The sequence below is a fragment of the Elgaria multicarinata genome, chromosome 16 (genome assembly GCF_023053635.1).
Source record: "Elgaria multicarinata webbii isolate HBS135686 ecotype San Diego chromosome 16, rElgMul1.1.pri, whole genome shotgun sequence".
Taxonomy (NCBI): Eukaryota; Metazoa; Chordata; class Lepidosauria; order Squamata; family Anguidae; genus Elgaria; species Elgaria multicarinata.
Window position 1 is genome coordinate 22,655,034 of NC_086186.1, and position 20,498 is coordinate 22,675,531.

Below are 20,498 nucleotides of genomic sequence, written 5' to 3' on the forward strand. Positions count from 1 at the left end.
AATCCACAGTGGGATGACAGAAGTCAAAGTAGAATTGCCTACTCAACCTTAACTAAAAACATTTGTTATTAAGCAGGAGTATGCTAGAATATATACTTCACAGAGCATGCCCAGAAGTTGGTGCACGTCGGTTTTCACATGTGAAGACTGAATCCTAGGTATATTTTATGAATGTCCCAAAATACCTGTACATTCTCATTTTTTGACAAACACCAGTGACTGCTAACAAACTCAATTTAGGCAACTTTCAATAGCGTGCCCTTGCAGTTTTTAGACATTCACAACAATTCCCTGTGATTGTCATATCAGCATTTACAAGTGACTGTCAAAAGATGAATATTCACTGTAATCTATAGAAAATACACAGCCTCCGTATCTGTAATCGAACACAATGAAAACTCTGAGAAAAATGGAAGAACGGATGGGAAGTCAATCTACACTTAAGACAGAATCCCTCAAGAGCTGATTATTAAGCGTCTTGACATTTTCCCCTGATAAGCTGAAGAGCATTTCCTGGGAATGTGCTAATAATGGGCATTTCCAGTATTAAGCACCAGTTGCCACAACCATTGGCTTTTGGTGTCTGGAGCACTTACTCATTCTTGGTTGCATCTGAATGAAAAAGGGAGGGAGGAAAGGATTATAGACCAACACCAGTGAACCTTCATTTGGCAAATGTAAAATGTTATTAGCAATTTGGCAAAAACGAGGCAAGTAAAGAAGGTGATGAGTTAAGCTCTGCCTAGTGATTATTAAGAGGTAATAAGTGTAGAGCCTTTGCCAAATTTGGAAAGGTCTTTGGGTTTGGATTAAAAGAGAGATTAGGTAGAACAATTAAAAGGCTTCCAAAGCCAGCATCTTGCCTTCAGAAATATAATGGTATCAAAACAAATTCCATTTGCCATTCTCCACCTATTTTTATCGGTGGCACATTTTTGGAAATTTAAGGAAGGCTTTCATTAGTAATTTTTATTCCACTGCTAAAAAGTATCGTCGGAAGATTTTCAAGTGTTTTGGAATAGCCAATGGTTAAAAAGCCTGCTTTCAACTTAAACTACTTTAAACACACACACACACACACACACGACATTTGCTCACTGTTGCTTCAAAGTGACAGAAAATAGAAGATTTTGAGCAAAGTGCCCCAGAGATGACAGCAGTTGTCCGGTAACCGTGGAACATTTTCCACGATGGCAGGTGTGAAGAAGGGTACAACAAAATCTATTTCTTGTATGGACCACCTGCAAAGACCCACTTTCAGGTAGTGCACTATTTAAGAATGATGTATGACCAAAGACTGCACCATGGGCATGGACCATGGGTGTTGCATAAGGGCAATGCTGGAGGGTTTGTAATTTCCAGCAAGGCCAGGAAATTACAAAAGTTTGGACCTTTAAACAATATTACTAGGCAGTTACTTAGAAATTTACTTTGAAAACATTAATTAGAATTTATTGGGTGACTGATTTGTTTGCTATTTTTGTGACTTAATTTCTCAACAGATAAGGAACAGATCATTGTTCTTTTTATATGGATTTGTAAAATATGAATTGTAATACATAAGGAGTAGTGCCATGTAGTATTTAGAAGGAATTTATTGTTTACAAATTATGTAAGATTTATTGGAGAACTATGTGCATTTCCTCTTTGTTTTCTAGAATTTACTTGCAACATGGGAGATGTGCAACATATATAGTAGGATGTTATATGGTAGGATGTTATTAAAATAACACGAATATAATTTTTAAAAGAATGAAATAAAAAACAAACTTTAGTTTTTGATATTAATTCTATGTTTGGACTGAACGCAATATGGAGAATAAGTTGAAAATATATAGTTGAGGTTATACTTTAATGTATGGGGGAGCACTTGATTTTATGTCCATTAGACAGTTACCTTTGTGGATACGTGTGCCTTAAAAACTCAATAAAATAATCAGATGAGATGAGATCAGTTGTCTCTAGTGGACACAGTTAAAAATATTTTTACAAAGGAATTTAGATTATTAGAAGACTGACACCCAACAGGATAAATAGGAAGTTGTGGAAGAAGAAGAAGAAGAAGAAGAAGAAGAAGAAGAAGAAGAAGAAGAGATAACAGGTTTAATGACGAAAGCAGAAATATGTTAAAAAGTCTTGATGATAAATTAGATACTTGGGTTTAAAAAGGGAAATTATTTCGAGAGAGTAACAGTCGATGGCGAGAGATGCCTGGAGGAGGCACCTGACTCCTCGCTGACACTCTTTACAGCACTTCCCAAGTCTGTTCCCATAGGGACAGCAAGCAGCATCCAAACCCAGGGTGGCTTTGCTCTGTCCAGGCTTTCCTTAGTGAAGGAAGGCCCAGCCAGCTCAGTCTCATCTGTCCCACATTGACCCAATGGGGGAAGGCGGCTTGTGGGTGAAGTGCTGTGGCTGATGGGCCAGGTGGATTGTCCACCTGTGGCAGCTTCACTGTGCATGGGGCTTCCCTGACTAGGAAAGTTTGAGTGCAGCAAAGCGTGGTCGCTGGCCACGATCCTTCACGTAGTGCGTCAGCAAATGATGTCAGATAGCATCATACGGCATGTGGAATGCTGGAGGGATGAAGCATGGTTTGATCATCAGACTTGGGAGAAATTGTGTGCATTTGTTTAAAAGGAACAAATTGTTTAAAATTTATTTGGTGAATTACTTATAGTCAGAACTTACTACATTTCAGTGTAGAGGGTTTTTTTACATAACAGATGACATGGGAGGAAGATTTGGGTGTAGTATTCTCAGGTTGTTGTGAGGATGAAGGGGAAGCAAGGAACTATGCAAATTTCTAAAATCTTGAACACAACGGGATACAAACACAACAGTGGATTACTGTTTCTAGACTAGGTATCAGACATATATACTGGAGAACACATTGGCTTCATAACATCAATAAATTTTGACAGCTGATGGCAGGTATTTCATTCCTAAAAGTATTGCAACACCAATAGGAGCACTGCTCTGTTTATGCATGCACTGGGACCACAATCCACACCTGCACAGCTACCCTTACACTACAGACATTTATGTCAATATGAATTTGTGCTTAAAAATGACCCTGCAAGTAAGCCCTCAGCCTGCATATTTTGTCATCATGGATGGTAAAACCAAGTGATTCCAGAATACAGAAATCAACCGTGTTGTTTACTTTGCCATTAAGTTTGATTTTGAAATGGTTCTGCAGTTTTAATAAGAAAAATAAAACAAGGGAGTTTCAAGAATAAGATTTATTCACTTTTAGAAGCAAGTTCTCATACTTGGCCTTGAAATCAATGCTCCCATAGTAATCATTTCTTTTTAAGAAAAGAATCCTGAATGGCAGCCAGCTTTCTACCTTTCAACATTTTTCTGCTTGTGGGCAAGAACAGTGGGAGCAGAAATTCCAGAAACTTAAAGAGACATATTTACAGAAATCCTAGTTAAAGGATCTCTTTTAATCACCATTTTCTCATGCTTCATTAACCAAATCTAGCCATCTTTCAGAAAATATAAGCAGATTTCTAAGACTGTACAATATTTGCAACATGTATATGAAATCATTAGATTTCCAGTTATATTCAATCTGATATAAGCATAGACACGTTGCTATCTTTTGAAACCCTATGCATGTTTAGGCAGAAAAAAATCCTATAACTCCCAGCATTTCCAAGCCAACATGGCTGATGGAGACATGCCGGGAGTTGCAGGACTTTTTCTGTCTAAATATGCATATGATTGTGACCTAAGTCACTTTTGAAGCATGTACACCAGCTAAAACAGTAAAAAAAAAAAAACTCAATGGCAGCACCCCTCTCTATTAAATACAGAGGTAAAGCAGAAGATTAACTCAGCCGCTCCCTGCAAGAAAGATTTTAAAAGCAGTCGAACATTTAGCCATTCATAAGGGCGCAGCACTTGAAAAATCCTGTCAGATGCTCAGTACCTTCTATATTATCCTAACAGCATGCAAATAAAAGTCTACAAAAGTTACTAGCCCACATTTATGTGTAGAAGCATACCTATCTGAAGAATTTAGTACCTGAATCCAACATCCCCAATGAATGTTTGTAAAATATTGCATTCTGTTTGTTTAATCGTAATTTTTGTTCACCATATGTGACCAGATGCACAACATATGTGACTACATGCATACCTAACAACTAGATTTTCAAAACAATTATTACATCAGGGTGGAGAAATTAGGTGAACAGCCACTACTCTGAAAAGATATTTCCACAATAGGGACATGGAGTACTTTTACAAACTCTTGCTCCTTTCAGCCTAAAAACTACACTACGTATTATTTTATTTAAAATATTTTAACCTGTTTTGCTCAGAGGCTCAAATGCAGCAAACATAAATTAAGCATAACAAACCCCAAACGACATATTACAAAGGAAAATAGACACAGGCTAGGATTCAAAGAGCAACTTTGCTTTTGCCCAAGGTCATCAGAACACCCAGTAGGATTTTTTCCTCTGAAAAGAAGAAATAAGCCATATAATAAACTACTTTTCTAAGTTCCTTCATTCCAAAAGTCATTTGCCATGCAATTTGTGAAACACAAGACCAAGTCTGTGGGCATGCAGAACTCTTTGTGAAGTTCTTTGTATCACAGTAATTGTCAGTTCACACAAGCAACATTTAAAAAGCCTTTCCAGAAAAAAAAACCCAATGATAAATTCACTAAAACAAAAAGCATATGGAAACTCAAAGATAAGGGCTTGCTCATCTCTAAAGGTAAGGCTCTCCAAAAGCTGGGGCAACAGTGGTTAATTATTATTATTATTATTATTTATTTATTTATTTATTTATATAGCACCATCAATGTACATGGTGCTGTACAGAGTAAAAGAGTAAATAGCAAGGCCCTGCCGCATAGGCTTACAATCTAATAAAATCATAGTAAAACAATAAGGAGGGGAAGAGACTGCAAACAGGCACAGGGTAGGGTAAACAGGCACAGGGTAGGGTAAGCAGGCACAGGGTAGGGTAAAACTAACAGTGTAAAGTCCGCACAACATCAAGTTTTAAAAGCTTTAGGAAAAAGAAAAGTTTTTAGATCCTGATTCCAGCAGTCAGAGTCCTAATTTCATGCAACTTTGGAATACTGAGCAGGGCCAATTGGCATTCAGATGTATTATATAGGAAGAGACAGTCCATTTACCAGCATCATCGAAACTTTGAATCATTAAAAGTTTTTAGACAGCACAAAACTACATCTATAAATCAGTTTCACTACAGGATAACAAAGCTAAATGACCTGCAATCTAGGTCAGGATCACAGAATCTGTTTTTCGTTTTGTTTTTTTGTCTGTTGTAAATAGCATGAAAACCCATCATTGTCAAAAGGTAAACTGGTCTAAAATTGAGATATGGGAATGAATCACTGTACCAAAACCAAAGCAATTATGTACTTTTCATTATACTGGTATTTTCCCTTCTCCAGTTTTCCTTTGCTTGATTGTTGTTTGGTAAAATTGTCATTTTAGTTGCACAAAAGTGACCGTGTTAAAAAGAAACTATTTAATTGCCCTACTTGACAGGACAAGCTGCCTCTTGCAGCCATTTCAGATTCTTGTGGCTTATTATATAACAGATCTCTATACAAGAAAATGCTCTCTCTCCCAGGCTAGTTACCCCAAATGGGACAAAGCTAGTGTTTAACCTTACATTTAAAATGATAGCTTGAGATTAGAAACAATGAGATTTGCTCTCTAGTATAACATTTGTTATACAAATGAAAATTAGAAAGATAATTTCCCATCATTATAATATTTCTCAGATTGGTCATTTGCATGTCCACTAAGGTTCAACATTTCCACTAGAGGCAAAAAAAAAAAAAGAAAAGAAAAAAAGGATGTTGAAACTTTTCCTTTCTTATGCTTACTGTCTTTTATAATATAAACCTATGAACAAGGACTGTTTTACCTAGGTTACGTCAGAACGCCAGTTGGAAATTTTAAAAAGTGAACTTTAGGAAAGCAATGCTCTACATTTGAGTTTTCTTCCTTCTGTGTTAAAGACTGAAAACAGTAACATATTCCTTTTTAAAGTTGAAATATATATGAAATTCTAGTAAAGTAAAATAATGCAGACCTACTTTAAAAACATATAAAAATAACTCCAAGTAATTATTTAAGAAGATGCTCTAACGCACCTACAAAAGAAAATGCTGCCATACTTGGGTTCTGGCCCTGACAAGAACCGCTGAAATGATACTTGGCATAGCTCAGGATTTAGCTTGGGTTTGGGTATTTTATTATTATTTGCATTGTTATGTTTTAAAGGAAGGACAGATGATCTACAAACATTATTTAGAATGTCCATGTGATCACTGTCAAATTAGGAAAGAGGTCAGGGGATGAAAAGGGGCAATTCACAGTTCTACCTAATACATCTTTGCCTTGGTGAAAACATAAAATTACCTCCCCCCCTTTTTTTTCAAAGCTCCAAGCAAAACCCACAAAGTACCTCAAAACATTAAGAAAAAATGGCTATTTAAAAAGCCTCAGGCACTCGCAGGGCTCATATAAATGGCAAGCCATTTATGTTAAAATCAGTTTTGCAAGCACAAAAGCATTAGTAAGATTCCCTCTTCCACACTTCCATGACCTGAAAAAACAGCTATCCAACAGCAGCTCTTTAAACAGCTACTGTTGAATTTGCACAACAACTTGCTTCAGCGTATAGCTTGATAATATTGTCGCCTTACACACAAAACCCACAGAGCCCTACCACAGCACATGCAAGGGTCTCCCTGATCCTTTCCCAATTTTCTTATTTTTTTAAAAAAAATATTAATAAAAAATCCCAGCATGACTATGAAGTGCAATTCTGGCCCATCTCCAGTTGCCCCATGAACTTAATTTCCCCTGAATCCTTCTTGGGCTATCGCCTCTAGGGAAATTAAGATGGTGGGACAGCTGGAGCCTGGGCTGTGCTTAGCAGAACTCAAGGCAACCCTTCAAAAAAGCTTTTAAAAACAAAAAAAGAAACAAATTCCCTCCAGCACCTGATAATCTACTGGGGAAGAGCTAGAGTGGGGCTGTGGAGCAACTGGGGGGCAGGGAGAACAGGGCAGAATGTAGCAGGGGCAAATAGTGATGGGTGGAATGTGCAGAAGATAGCAACCAGGGGCGAGAAGGCAGCTGGGAGAGACTGTAGCTGTGAGAAGGGGAGTGGGTGCATGTAATGCATATGTGTGCTGGATGAATGGGATGTGTGTGTGTGTATATGCGTGTGAAAGAGAAAATGGATGGGGTGGGTGACTGTGTACACAAGGGTGCCCATGTATGGACTGCTGATGGCTTGCATACATGTTTGTTTTATTTGTGGTGTGTGTATACTTCTTAGAGGATCTTCAGTTTTCTTTCTGCAAAATGGGTATTTCATTGTGCTATTTAGGGTCAAATAAGAGGCTTGGTGTTTACGACTCAGACCCAATCTCTGCCTTGTTTTCAATTTCTTGGGCCAGTTTACTTGTCCTTCGTGACTAGCCACATGCCCCCATGGCAGCAATTCTATGGTGATCCCCATGACAATTCCGCAAACTTAAAAATGTGCCTGTGGGTCCAAAAAAGTTGGAGAAGACACCCTAATCCCACTATCAGCAACCTGTAAAGTATAATATTAATGGTAAAACTAAACTCAAAATTAATGAAATGGCAACATTTCCCCCCACAAAGTCTATTTTCTGTAAAAGTCTTATAATTTCACTTTTATAATTCAAACTCAAGTCTAGCTTAGTTCTGCTCTCTATATGCTCTCAGTGTCTAAACATGCTACTTTCTACAACTATGAGATGGTATCCTTACAATAGAATTAATTAAAACGGGAGGATTTAAGCGCTCTAGCTTAGTTCTAATGACAATTAGTATACCTGATATTTCACTTTTATATTGTATTGCAATGCCCAAATGTGGCCAAATTTTACTTCCTTAAAACAGAGCTCCTGGGGATGGCGGGGGCTTGAATAAAGGATTGTCAGGGGAAAAACACACAAGACATTACAGCGATATCAAAGAGCCTACCTGAACAAAAAGCTCAGTTATGTTCTTGAGGCAAACATGCATGCTTTGAAAATGTGCTTGGAATACGATAGCCAGGGTCTCTGCTTTGCCTAACAGTCACCCACGTAAGACACTACATAGCACTTTGAAAGCTTAGCCTCCTATTTTCCATGCCTAAGAGGAGCTTGGGTGTCACTTCTCCAAAGGCGTCTGATCCATCTCCAACATACATAAAAGCCCACCCTCTTTCTCATAAGAAGTTATTTATTTTAAAATTGGCCTTTGAATATCAGCTAACAAGGGAACATTGGTACTGCATGGAGTCGACGATAATCATAGATTCCATGATACTAATTCATAAAAAAACACTATTATAGATTCATAACTAGAGGATGAACAACACAAGAATCCAAAACCAAAATTACAAAGTAAATTAAGTTTATAGGCAGAATTGACTGAAGCAAGGGATTTTAAAATTTCATGTCACATTATAGAATATTTTCCCACACATGTGAAAGATGCTGAGGATACAATTTCCTTATGGTTGCAGGTAAATCTACCAATTGACTACGGAATTACATTTCATGAAGGTCTCCATTTCAAAGGCTTCAAACTATGCAGCAGTGCAAGCCATAGTAAAGTTTTTTTTAAAAGCAAAACAAAACACCACACTTTTTCCAATTTTAGCAAAGAAAACTTCAGCTTTCTTTCAGCTGTAGGTGTTTAAAGAAAGAAGGTTCTAAAGTGTTTTTAATTTTCTTTTAAACCCACAAATCTTTTTCAATTATTTAACAAAGGTAGTACTGTAACAGACACAAAATGCAGCTTAACAGACTCCCTCTACAAGGTACTTCTAACTTGTTTTGTACCCTCTCCAAGAGTCCTCTCCGGTTATTCTTATCAAGGAAATTATTCAAGCATCCAACTTTGAAACAGGCCCCACTCAATCAATGGAAGCTGATCAGGACAGGAACTTGCTTTTTGCGTAGATTACTTTGGGCCGTTTACAACTGTATAATTCCAGCCGTGCAGATGATGCTGCGCTAGCAGAAGCTAGGTTCTGAACTAGGAAGAGAAGAATTCAACTAAAGTTATGCAGTTGTACCGCCTGCTTCCACAGCCCATTATGCAACCAGTTGTGAGTAACGTTTATGCAACCTGTTTTGCAACCGACTGCACATTCCGCTTCCGCAAACCACTGTGCAACCAGTTGTGAAACTGCTTATATAACCAATTCTGCAAGCGTAATGGGGAACTACTTATTCAACTGCAAGATTCAGCAGAGCTCCGCTAGTGCTGTTTGAGTTTGCGGAGTGACACCAATAACGCTACATACAGTGGTGGCCAAAATTGTGGACACTTTTTGAAATGTTCATGTTTTGCAACTTTGCATGCTTATAGAAAATGTTCTGTTTCACGAAATTCAAATGTTTATATATCAATTGAAAGACCGGATTCACGTAATACAACAATCCTGCTTCTTTTCCTGGGTGTCCAATCAACTCTTTTCTTTGGTGCCATAGCTCTATTTATGATGTATGTATGTACGTACGTACGCACACTTTTAATTTGAGAAATACTTCAAATATTCACACAATCTCCAATTGCGCTTCAGTTACAGAACAAACAGCAAAACTGACTTTCCCCAACTTGAAACATGATGTATCGCAGCTACTGCCATGTGATTGGTCCCCAGAACAAGGACTGTGATTGGCCAGTAGCGTTTGCAATTCCAATCCACTTCTTCACTCAATCACACCTGTGTTTGTTTTTAGACTAAAGTAAGCATAACTTTTTTTGTACTGCAGATATTTGCATTCTGGTTGTTGTTGTTTTTTTTAACTCAGAGTTAAATTCTCTTTCAATTGATATGTAAACATTTGAATTTCGTGACACAGAACATTTTCTATCAGCATGCAAAGTTGCAAAACATGAACATTTCAAAAAGTGTCCACAATTTTGGCCACCACTGTAAGTATACATATTGTAACAAGCAAATATTTTGGCACCATAAATAGTTATTGCCACATGTCCAACCTGTCAAAACTAACCCTCGGAGGGATGGGCAAAGGAACTCACAAACATGTGGTGCTCCTGTTATGGCTGTTGATTGCGAGACCACCTTTTAATGTCAGGGTTTGGTTTGTACAGAGACTAAAGAAGCATCTTTCACATTGAAAGCTTTTACTTAAGTGATACTATGACCCAGTCCCTTAACAAAAAATATAATTTGAGAAGTAGTTAGCCTCATGACTTTTCATAACCCTGTCATGAGTATGCCAAAAACCTGGGAGCAGTTCAATACACTTAGTAATGGGCACATCCTGCATTGCATTTTTGTCAGGCAAGTGATTAGATGGAGTACCCTGTCTACAATGTTAAATAAGTTGGTAAAAGTAAAAACTGGGATACTCCTTGGTCTACTGGACTGTGCCTTGGAAGTAAGGTCTAAATCAGTGGTTCTCAACCTTCCTAATGCCGCAACCCTTTAATACAGTTCCTCATGTTGTGGTGACCCCCAACCATAAAATTATTTTCGTTCTTCTCTACACGATCCATTGTCATGGGATGGTTTGCTAATGAAAATAATACATAACAATGGCTTTAATAATACAAAAGATGATACATGACATAGTTCAGTCAATACAGTTTCCTAAGACCAAACACATAAGACATATGTGTTTTCCGATGGTCTTAGGCGACCCCTGTGAAAGGGTCATTCGACCCCCAAAGGGGTCCCAACCCACAGGTTGAGAACCGCTGGTCTAAATAATCACAGATGCCAGGACCACATAACCTTACTAGCAAAAAAATAAATAAGCAAAAAACACCCTCTTAATTACTCCCATATCTATAAGGTGTGTACATTGCATGTGAACACTCTGGGCAGAGTGGGTCCTAGGGGCAGGGGCAGAGAAGAAGACTGTATGGGCTGCTCATTCACTTGGAGGATTCTGAGGAACAGGCAATGGTAGTTGAAGGCAATGTGTGGGTACAAAGAAAGGGAGTATGCCTGGTGGGGGGAGGGAGTATGCCAAGCAGAATGTGAGCATTAAGTAAAGAGAGAAGGGATGGGCTGAACAGAATACAACCAAAGCAGGCTTTCAGTTTAGCCAATGTCCAGAAATCTTAGTCTGTGAAAGTACAGTATTACATTTTGATGATTAAGAAAAGGTATAAAATAAAATCAGGAGTTTGCGTGACAAGACCTCTGAACAGGTCTGGGTGGGGAGAAGGATGCTGGTCTTCATGGGAATATAGAAGAGAAAGGAAACTAAAAAATCCCCCCAGCAAAGTCAAAACAGAAATGCAATACGGAATATATGAAAGACAGTGGAAAGAACAAGTAATATACAACAGAGAAAGAAGCAAAAGGTGACTGGAGAGTATCAGAAATCAGACATTGATAGTAACAGTTTTACTAAGAATAAATAAATAGCATCTTATTTTGTGTTGAAAATCATTATAGATCTACAGTGGGGAAATGCAATCATAAATAATTTGCTCCTTTGACTAACGGCACAAAATTCATGTTAAGGATTGCAGCATTAATACTCAAAAATCCGATTAGAAAATCTGTTTCAAAAGTATTTTATGGGTTGTATGTGCAAAAATATGCACCCCCCTTCTCCCAATTCAACACACAGAGAAGGATGCTGAATAGAAATCAGTAAGGACGGGGGGCGGGAGAAGCAACGTAGGAAGAAAAACTCTACAGAGAAAGTGATTAAAGAGGATTCCAGTGATTGGATAGAAAGTATGCAGCATACAGTATATGTTTGTTGTTTATCACAAACAGAGCAACTGACTGAAACCGTAGTTCAGGGACAGAAAAAATGTAAAAACAATATAATCCTTCTCCAACCTCAACCATTCAAAAGGTTACAACTTTTTTTTAAAAAAAAAAGAATAGGATTACTTTGCTTGTTCAATGAAAAAAAGAACAGAAAATGCTTCAAACTTTTAAGTAAAAATATAACGAATAGCTTCTAAAAACAAGAGAACAGAAAAGAAATCAAGGAAGGGATAAGTGAATGAGTAAAACAACAGATAAGTAATTTGTATAAATGTAAGTTGTTAAAAACATTTACATTCCAACATAAATCAGTCTATAAAAAGAGAAATGGGTAAAAAGATGGAGACATCACCCCTCAATTATACCTTTCCTGTCATCTACTAGGAAAATGCATATTTAATCTCTAGCAAGAAGACAGGGTAAGATATTTTAATTATACATTCCTAGTATTTTCAAGGAAAAGAAAATTTACAAAATGGAGGCTAAGTTCTGAAAGGAATGATACAGAAATTGAGATCAAGAAAGGTCTAAAGGAAGTGGGGAAAAGAAACTAGAGAGATGAGTGCCTCCAAATGCAGCTTATGCCAAATATCCAATTTGAAGGTATGTTACTTGTTTTTATAAACAAACAGAAGCAATACATGGACATACACTATGAAAATGATTCCGATGTTTCGCAAAATGATTCTGAATGCATGGAAATGACAATGTTGACTGTTTTTAGACGTTTGAAAATTTAAATAGAAATTAGGATAAATTGACAGGAAAGTTAGCGCAATCCTATGCATGTTTGGACAGAAAAATGTCCTACAACTCACAGCATTCCCTGGTAAAAGAATGAGAGCTATGCTGGGTGTTGTAGGACTTTTTCCAGTCTAAACATGCATAGGATTGTGCCTTTAATGTATAAAAAGAAAATAATTTCCAGAGGTTACTGACACGTTTAATACATAAGAGGCTCAGAATTATAGTTAACAGTCAGAGTTTCATAAGAGATATTTTATTGTGAAGAAGCGGAAGGAAAAGGTGTAGTTTTTATTTTAAAATAAAACGTCTATTTAAGAGAGGGGATCTTAAAAGCAAACACAAAAACTGAAGTGTAGCAAGATTTTTCCCCCTTGGGACCCTATTTGCCCTCTGCACATTTTTTACTAGGGGAAACCATGAAATAAGGCATTTGATTTTCTCACAGCTATCTCAGCCAGCATTGCCCATTATTAAGCACCAACTCAAACACACTTGATATTACATGAATGAGATGTGGCTCCCCTATTCCCCCCACCCAACTTCTCTTTCATGGCGAACTATAGCTTGTCCAATTCAGATGTAACAGAAAACTATGGTTTGCTGTGGAAGAGGGAGTCAGGGAACGTTCCATCTAATTTAAAATACACATGAAACTGCTAAGAGAGGTTGTCTTGAATATCAGGGTTCAGCGCCAGGCAAATGACGCCCAACTCTGTCTCCTTTCCATCTAAATCCAAGAAAGCTATTAAAATTCTAAATTGGTGTCTAATGTTGGTAACACTCTGGATGAAGGTAGGGTGACCATATGAAAAGGAGGACAGGGCTCCTTTATCTTTAACAGTTGTATTGAAAAGGGAATTTCAGCAGGTGTCATTTGTAAATATGGAGAACCTGGTGAAATTTCCTATCCACCACAACAGTTAAAGCTGCAGGTGGATAGGAAATCTTTTAAATCTGGTCACTCTAGTATAGCTCCTGCACTTTAACTGTTGTGATGAAGAGGGAATTTCAACAGGTTTTCCATATATACAAAAGACACCTGCTGAAATTCCCTTTTCTATGCAACTGTTAAAGATACAGGAGCCCTGTCCTCCTTTTCATATGGTCACCCTAGATGAAGGCAAACAAACTGAAGCTTAATCCAGACAAGACGGAGCTGTTTCTTGCCTGCTGAAAAGCAATTAGATCAGCCTATCTTGGACAGGGGTTACATTCTCCATTAAGACTCTGGTTAGTTGTTCAAGTGTATTCCTAGGTTCAGCCCTGAACATGGAGGCCAAGGTTTCATTGGTATCCAGCAATGTTTGCAGAGCTAAGGCTTGTGCACTACTGTACCCCTTACTGGAGATGTTAGATCTGGCCATGGTTACATCCTCTTTGGACTACTGTAACATGCTCTATATGGGGATGCCTTTGGAAAGTGTTCAGAAACTTCAGATGAAACAGATTGCTTCAGCCAGAGTACTGACTGGCGGCCATTTTAGGGAGCATATTACAGCCTTGTTACAGGAGTATCACTGGCTACACGTCAGTTACCATGAACAATTCAAAGTGCTGGTTATTACTTATAAAGCACCACATGACATGGGACCAGACTATTTTAAAGACCGCATTCGCCCATGAGTCTGCTTTGACTCTGTCTCTGTTCCACCACCATCAGAGACACATTTGGTGAGCATGCAAGAAGGGCTTCCTCAGGGACTGCTCCCAAATTGTGGAACTCCCTGCCAAGAGAGGCCAGGTTAGCTCTATCTTTGTTGTCTTTCTGCTGGCAAACTAAAGTATTTTGATTCAGACAGGCATTTGGTTTTGAGCTGTTCACTGAAATAGATTTTAACAGTTGGGTGCTGTTTATAATAAATAATTGTGCAATGTTATTATTTTATTTTAACAGTACGATATTGAAAATTCATTGCTTTGATTTAATTATAATTTTGAATTCTACTTTACATTTTAAAGATAATAGGCACCTTGAGTGCTATTTGTAGTGGAAAGTTGAGATATAAACTTAATACATACTGAATTTTCTGGCGTATAAGACTACTTTTTAACCCAGGAAAATCTTCTCAAAAGTTGGGGGTCATCTTATACGCCCAGTATAAGATGACTTTTTAACCCAGGAAGATCTTCTCAAAAGTTGGGGGTCGTCTTATACGCCCAGTCGTCTTATACACCGGAAAATACGGCAAATAAGATGTGAGAGAAAGCACACAATCTCATATAATACCAAAGCATAGTTTGGCATGACATCTGTGTGTAAAGCATGAGGATTAAAAAATACATTTGGAGTCCAAGGCTCAATAATATAAATTGATAATTTAGAAGCCTATGTTATGCTCTGTCCCTATTCTCTCCAATACTCCCAGCAAAATCAGGAAGGCTGACTCTGGGAGTTCAGGGTTTTCTTTTGTTTTCTAGAGTCAAAGCTTAAGAAAATAAGTGGTACCACACTGGATCAGACCAAGGGTCCATCTAGTCCAGCACTCTGTTCGACCAGAGACCAACAAAGCAGGACATGGTGCAACAGCTTCAGTAACCATACTCACATCTCAGCAATAACTAGTGAGATGAGAAGGGAGTTTGCTGCTTAACAAAAGAGGGACTATGGCTTATTATATTCTAACCACTTTTAACAACGAGCTCCATCTATAGAGGTGGCATCATGCCGTGTGTACAGGATCACAGGTCGATTGCTACAGTGTAGCCTCGTCACAAGAAGTATGGCTCAACTTGATTCTGTGTGTCTTACATTTCATCTTACAGATTTCCCTCCAGTCAGACCAATGTCAACATCACATCACAGGAGAGTAAAAAATAGCCAAAGGCAAGAGTGGAACCAAGTAATCTTCAACAATATTAGCAAAAGTTTTATTAAAGTGCCAGGTGCCTACGTGTTTCGAACGCAGTTGCGTTCTTCCTCAGGGCTTTATAACATTCGTGAAGTTGTCTGCAGAAGCTGCTAGACTAGCATGATACAGGAAGAAGTGAGATATATATAGGGAAAACCCTAGGTCTCTTTTCCCTATATATATCTCACTTCTTCCTGTATCATGCTAGTCTAGCAGCTTCTGCAGACAACTTCACGAATGTTATAAAGCCCTGAGGAAGAACGCAACTGCGTTCGAAACGCGTACGCACCTGGCACTTTAATAAAACTTTTGCTAATATTATTGTTGAAGATTACTTGGTTCCACCCTTGCATTTAGCTATTTTTACTCCCCCACGGGGTTTTCCTTGCTTTCGCACTAAACATCACATCATAAGCAGAAACCAAGAAGAAACAGGAGTATGTACCAGAAAGCAGGCAGAGGAATTGGTTTGATGAAATTTACATGAAATAATATTTATTTATTTAAAACATTTGTATCCCGCCCTATGTCATTAAGATCTCAGGGTGGCGTATTGTTTGAATAATAAGTGGCATCACAGGATGATTACCAATTGCTTAGCATTACCATTTCAGAAGTAATATATTGGAGTTAGTATCACTGAGACTGTCTTTTTTGCTAAGTGTAAGCCGCTCTGAGAGCCTTTTTTGGCTGAGGAGCGGGGTATAAGTATGATAAATAATAAAAAAATAAAAATAAAAATAAAGAGTGGGAGAAAACAACCAGGCTCATCCTGTAGCCGTAAGGGACCTTTTTATTCTCTCAATATTTTAACACTTAATTTTAACTTAAATTTAAATCTTACTCTTTTAACTCTGTATTTTAATCTTATATCAATTTTGCTGTGTGGTTTTATCCTGGTTGTGCTTTTTATACTGTATTTTGTCATTGTGCTTTTAACCTGTTGGTTGTTTTATTGTGGTTTTAATTTTTGTGAACCGCCCAGAGAGCTTCGGCTATTGGGCGGTATAAAAATGTAATAAAATAAATAAATAAATAAATAAAAAATAATGAAACTGCTCATCTCCAGTCCGGATACTGACCAGGAAAAATAAAAAACATTTTACCAATGTATTGTTCAATTTTAAAATATGTTTCTTTCGAAAACAAAACAAAGGACCTGCAAAACTGAAGGAAAGTTAAGGAACTCAACGGACTGGGATCAAGGTATTTCCTTCTGCAAACAGGAGATCTCCTTCTGTTCGCAGAAGGGGTCTGATCCAGTGGAAAAAGGAAGGAAAGTAATTTATACAGATTCTGACTGCAGCCCCTTGTGCCCCTAGAAAAGTCACTCCAGAAGAAAGGGGGACCCCCTGGAAGAGCACGGGAAGTAGAATTGGCAAAAGAAGGAATTGGAGAAAATTCCCTTCCCTCCTCCATTCTCTTACAGAGTGTCCTGTGAGCAGAATTACTCACAGGAAGCTGGATTACACCCAACATTCTATCAGTGCCCCCAAAAGAACACTGGAGGATTTTGATTAAAGGTTTCCAGTATACCTACTTGTTACTTCTTGCAGGAAATCCAAACAAGGTCGGCTACTTCCAGAAATACTTATTGAAACCGCCAGCGGAGTCTGTCCTTCATAGTTCCTTGTATTAGTGTCTGCACCATAGTTGTATAACATCTGTGCACAGAGTACATCATCCCTAAGAGCAGACAAGTGCAATGGTGTCTGCCCATCTTCTAAGCGCCCCAAGTTTGTATCAGCTCCTCTCTGAAGGAACATCCGGCAATAAGAATGATTGCTTTTGATCACAGCATAGCGTAACAGGAAGCCATTTTGAATGTCGATGTTGGCATTGTGATCGAGGAGTATTTTGACACAGCTGGACCTTTCGCGGATAATGGCCAGCTGAAGTGGTGTAGTACCTTTGTCGCTGAGTGGATCAACCTCAGCCTTGAACTCCAGCAGAAGTCGGACAAATGAGTCTCTGCCATAATGAGCTGCCACATGCAGTGGAGTCCAGCCATCGTTACTCTTCGCATTAATGATATCAACGCGGTAGTCCGACTCCAACATCAGGCGCGCAATCCGGGCTCGGCCGTGCATGGCTGCATAATGTAGAGCAGTGAAGCCTCCAATTAAGTCTTTCACTGTGGGATCAGCTAAAGGTAAAACACACACACACACATACACAAGGAGTTAACTACCATTAAGAGAGCACAAACCAGCAGTTTAAAATAGAAGAATTTTTCCATATATTGAACAAATTCCCTTTTAGTATATAAGGCCTCTCACATGAAATCTATGAAACCATTTTTTCTCATTTTTGTTTTGAACAGAAAAGCTTGAGCAGTGCAGACATGCAGCAAAATTGTGGAAGTTCAAAGCTCGAGCTTTAACAATTAATTTCCTCTGCACTAAACAAGCAGGGCAGCCCCTCCACTGGGATGACAGATGGCCCTGCTTGGCCACCAGTGCAGGCGCAGCTGCACAGTTAGGCTGCCACCGCCAGCCCGGGGGGGGGGAGTTTAAAAGGGATGGATGCTGCCAATTAGGGCATGCAAGGAAGGGGATGAGGTCGCACCGCATGCAAAATAATCTGTGATGAAGGGACTGAGGGGCCAAAATCGAGAAAGGAGCAGGACAACTAGCACCCATGGCAACATGGGCTTTACACTAGTTACGTAAGAATTCGGAAGTTGGGGGAATAAAATATGCTAGATTTTATTTAAGGGTTTTCCAACTTCAGGTGATCTAAATAACTCCATAGCATAAGCATACCAGTGGTTGTATGCATGTGGCTGGGGTTTTGCATCATTCTAATTAAGCAGCGCCCTGAGACTGGAAGGTCAGAGGATTTAAGATGTGGTTTTTCAGAATGAGGGCAAAAGCTAGTGAATTTAAAAAAGAAAGAAAGAAAGAAATGGACTTATTTTAAAATACTGAACAAAAAAATCTAACACATTTGACATAAATTATGGGTGATTACCCTTTCCTTTTGAACTGTCTGAACATTATCATATACTGTTCAAACATTAATGAGATCTCTTGTAGAGTTTGAATGCAATAATGAATTGTTACTTTACTATGTCATACAGGTAAGATTTAAAAAATTAAAAGCAGCAAAAAAACCATACTTTATCTTCGTGCCAGAACCATTTTAGGACTTTTTCCTACATTGCATAACAATTCATTGCTAGGAAACGTCTTACATGTCTCATATGAATCACCATTATGTACAAAAGTTTGAAACTGAAAATCAGAACTGAAATCCCATCTATAGGCAATAATTTGTGAACCTACTGTAGAACTTTGGCTATTGGGCAATATAGAAATGTAATTAATTAATTAATAAATAAATCCAAATTAAAAGTGGATGAATTTGATTTGTGATAGATGAATTTATTAAATGATGCTTTGAACTCCAGTAGCTAGATATGCTTTCAGGTCAACTTATCTTGCAACTATATTTTGGTTGAAAAGGACCAGAACTGCCCAGAGAGCTTCGGCTGTGGGGCGATATATAAATGTAATAAAATAAAATAAATAAATAAAATCCAATATTCAATACACACCGACTGGGAAACTACACTATGTGAGGAATCCCAGTCAAGTACCTTAAATCCAACTGCTCAAGGTATTTCTACCTACCCCAGTCCCTGCAGTTTTAAAATTTCATGCTTTTTTCAGTGTTTTGTTTTCCCTTATGCTTCTTCGTCTTAAAGAGAAGCATGTGTAGCAACATCTGCAGGCCCAAAATGCGGATGTATTGTGGTCTGGCAAGATGAGCTTGTTTTGGGGGTGTAATACTGTATAAGGTAAAGAAAGCCCTCTGTGGTCTGCAGCATTTCCAAAGCATGTAAGCTATATGTTATTTCAGATCATCTCGATAAAAACTGTTTTCTATAAAATCAAAATAATCTGGGTTTGCCGTTTCACAAAATGTTGATATTGCAAAAGAATGTAAACTTCCAATTATGAAATAAAAAAAGATATGGTGAAATATCAAAATTCCAACAAATGATAGTACACACATCTCTGCTTTGGAAATCTGGATCCATAAAAAGTTTAAGGGAATAGCCACCAGATGTATAGATTTAATAATCTTCCAACATACCTCTCACAAAAACTCCCTTCCCATCAGCAGTTTTGCTCATACACAACTGACGTTACTGCCACCCACTCCTAAACATTCCTGGTAGTACCATAGAAATCACTGAAATAAAGAAGTCAATGAGTCTAGAAAACCAAGTGGGCAAACTACAAATATCGAGATTAAGTAAAGCTAAAAATGACTTGCGGATAAGTCTGAAGGAAAACCTAAGAAACCTAATTTCTCAGGGAGAGAAAAAAAACACCTTAAAATAACAGGGCATTGCCACCTGAGAAAAAAAACCCAAGTACACAACAATTGCCACCCATCAAGTAAGAAAAAATTACAAAATTACCAACATGGAATTCGTTCTTGGTTTTAGACCATGTGTAGCATGTGTTGTTTTGTTTAACAATGTTGTTGTTATTTTTAATAACAATAATTTTAATTTTAATAAAAGCTTTAAAAGTCACCAAGGTTCAAAAAACGAATTATCCAGGTTTCACCAGCTGCTACGTAGGGTACCTGACGTCTACCCTACAACTCCAAACCATAACCTTACATTCTTCCTGCAGCGTTGTGTGTGTTCATGAAGTTCAATTCCAACACAGTCTTTGTGGCTGTCTTTCTGTGAAGCTTCCAACAGAAATCTTATTTCTCTACTCAGTCACCTAAAAGGGCTACAACATTTTCGGGCAAGACTATTAAGATAACTAGCCTGCTTTGTTATAATCCGGTGCACGAGTTAAAACCAATGAGTCTTAGTTCTTAAGCAAAACCAAAACTGCTGCCTCTAATGAGTAATCCCAGAAAGTTCATAAGTACACAGTTACCATTGGAAGGAACAGAAGCAGCCAATCTCTTTAAATTTTAGCAAATCACATAAATAGCGACTTAAATCAAACCCACGGTGATAGCATCATAACTAGTATTGCTACTGTAATTTTATTTAGGATTCCGAGTCTTCGCCAGACTGATTTTCAACTTGCACAACGTTTGCATAAAGCCTTGCAATGATTG

General features: G+C 38.0%; 1 protein-coding gene across 2 annotated transcripts in view; it reads right to left on the reverse strand.

Moving 5' to 3' along the window:
- The window catches only part of ASB7 (ankyrin repeat and SOCS box containing 7), a 37,719-nt gene that overhangs the window by 3,068 nt on the left and 14,153 nt on the right, over positions 1-20,498 (reverse strand). For both annotated transcript variants that reach the window (XM_063142181.1, XM_063142182.1), the window contains one exon: positions 16,942-17,547. In XM_063142181.1, coding sequence (XP_062998251.1) covers positions 16,942-17,547 — 606 coding nt within the window. The remainder of the gene's footprint in view (positions 1-16,941; positions 17,548-20,498) is intronic.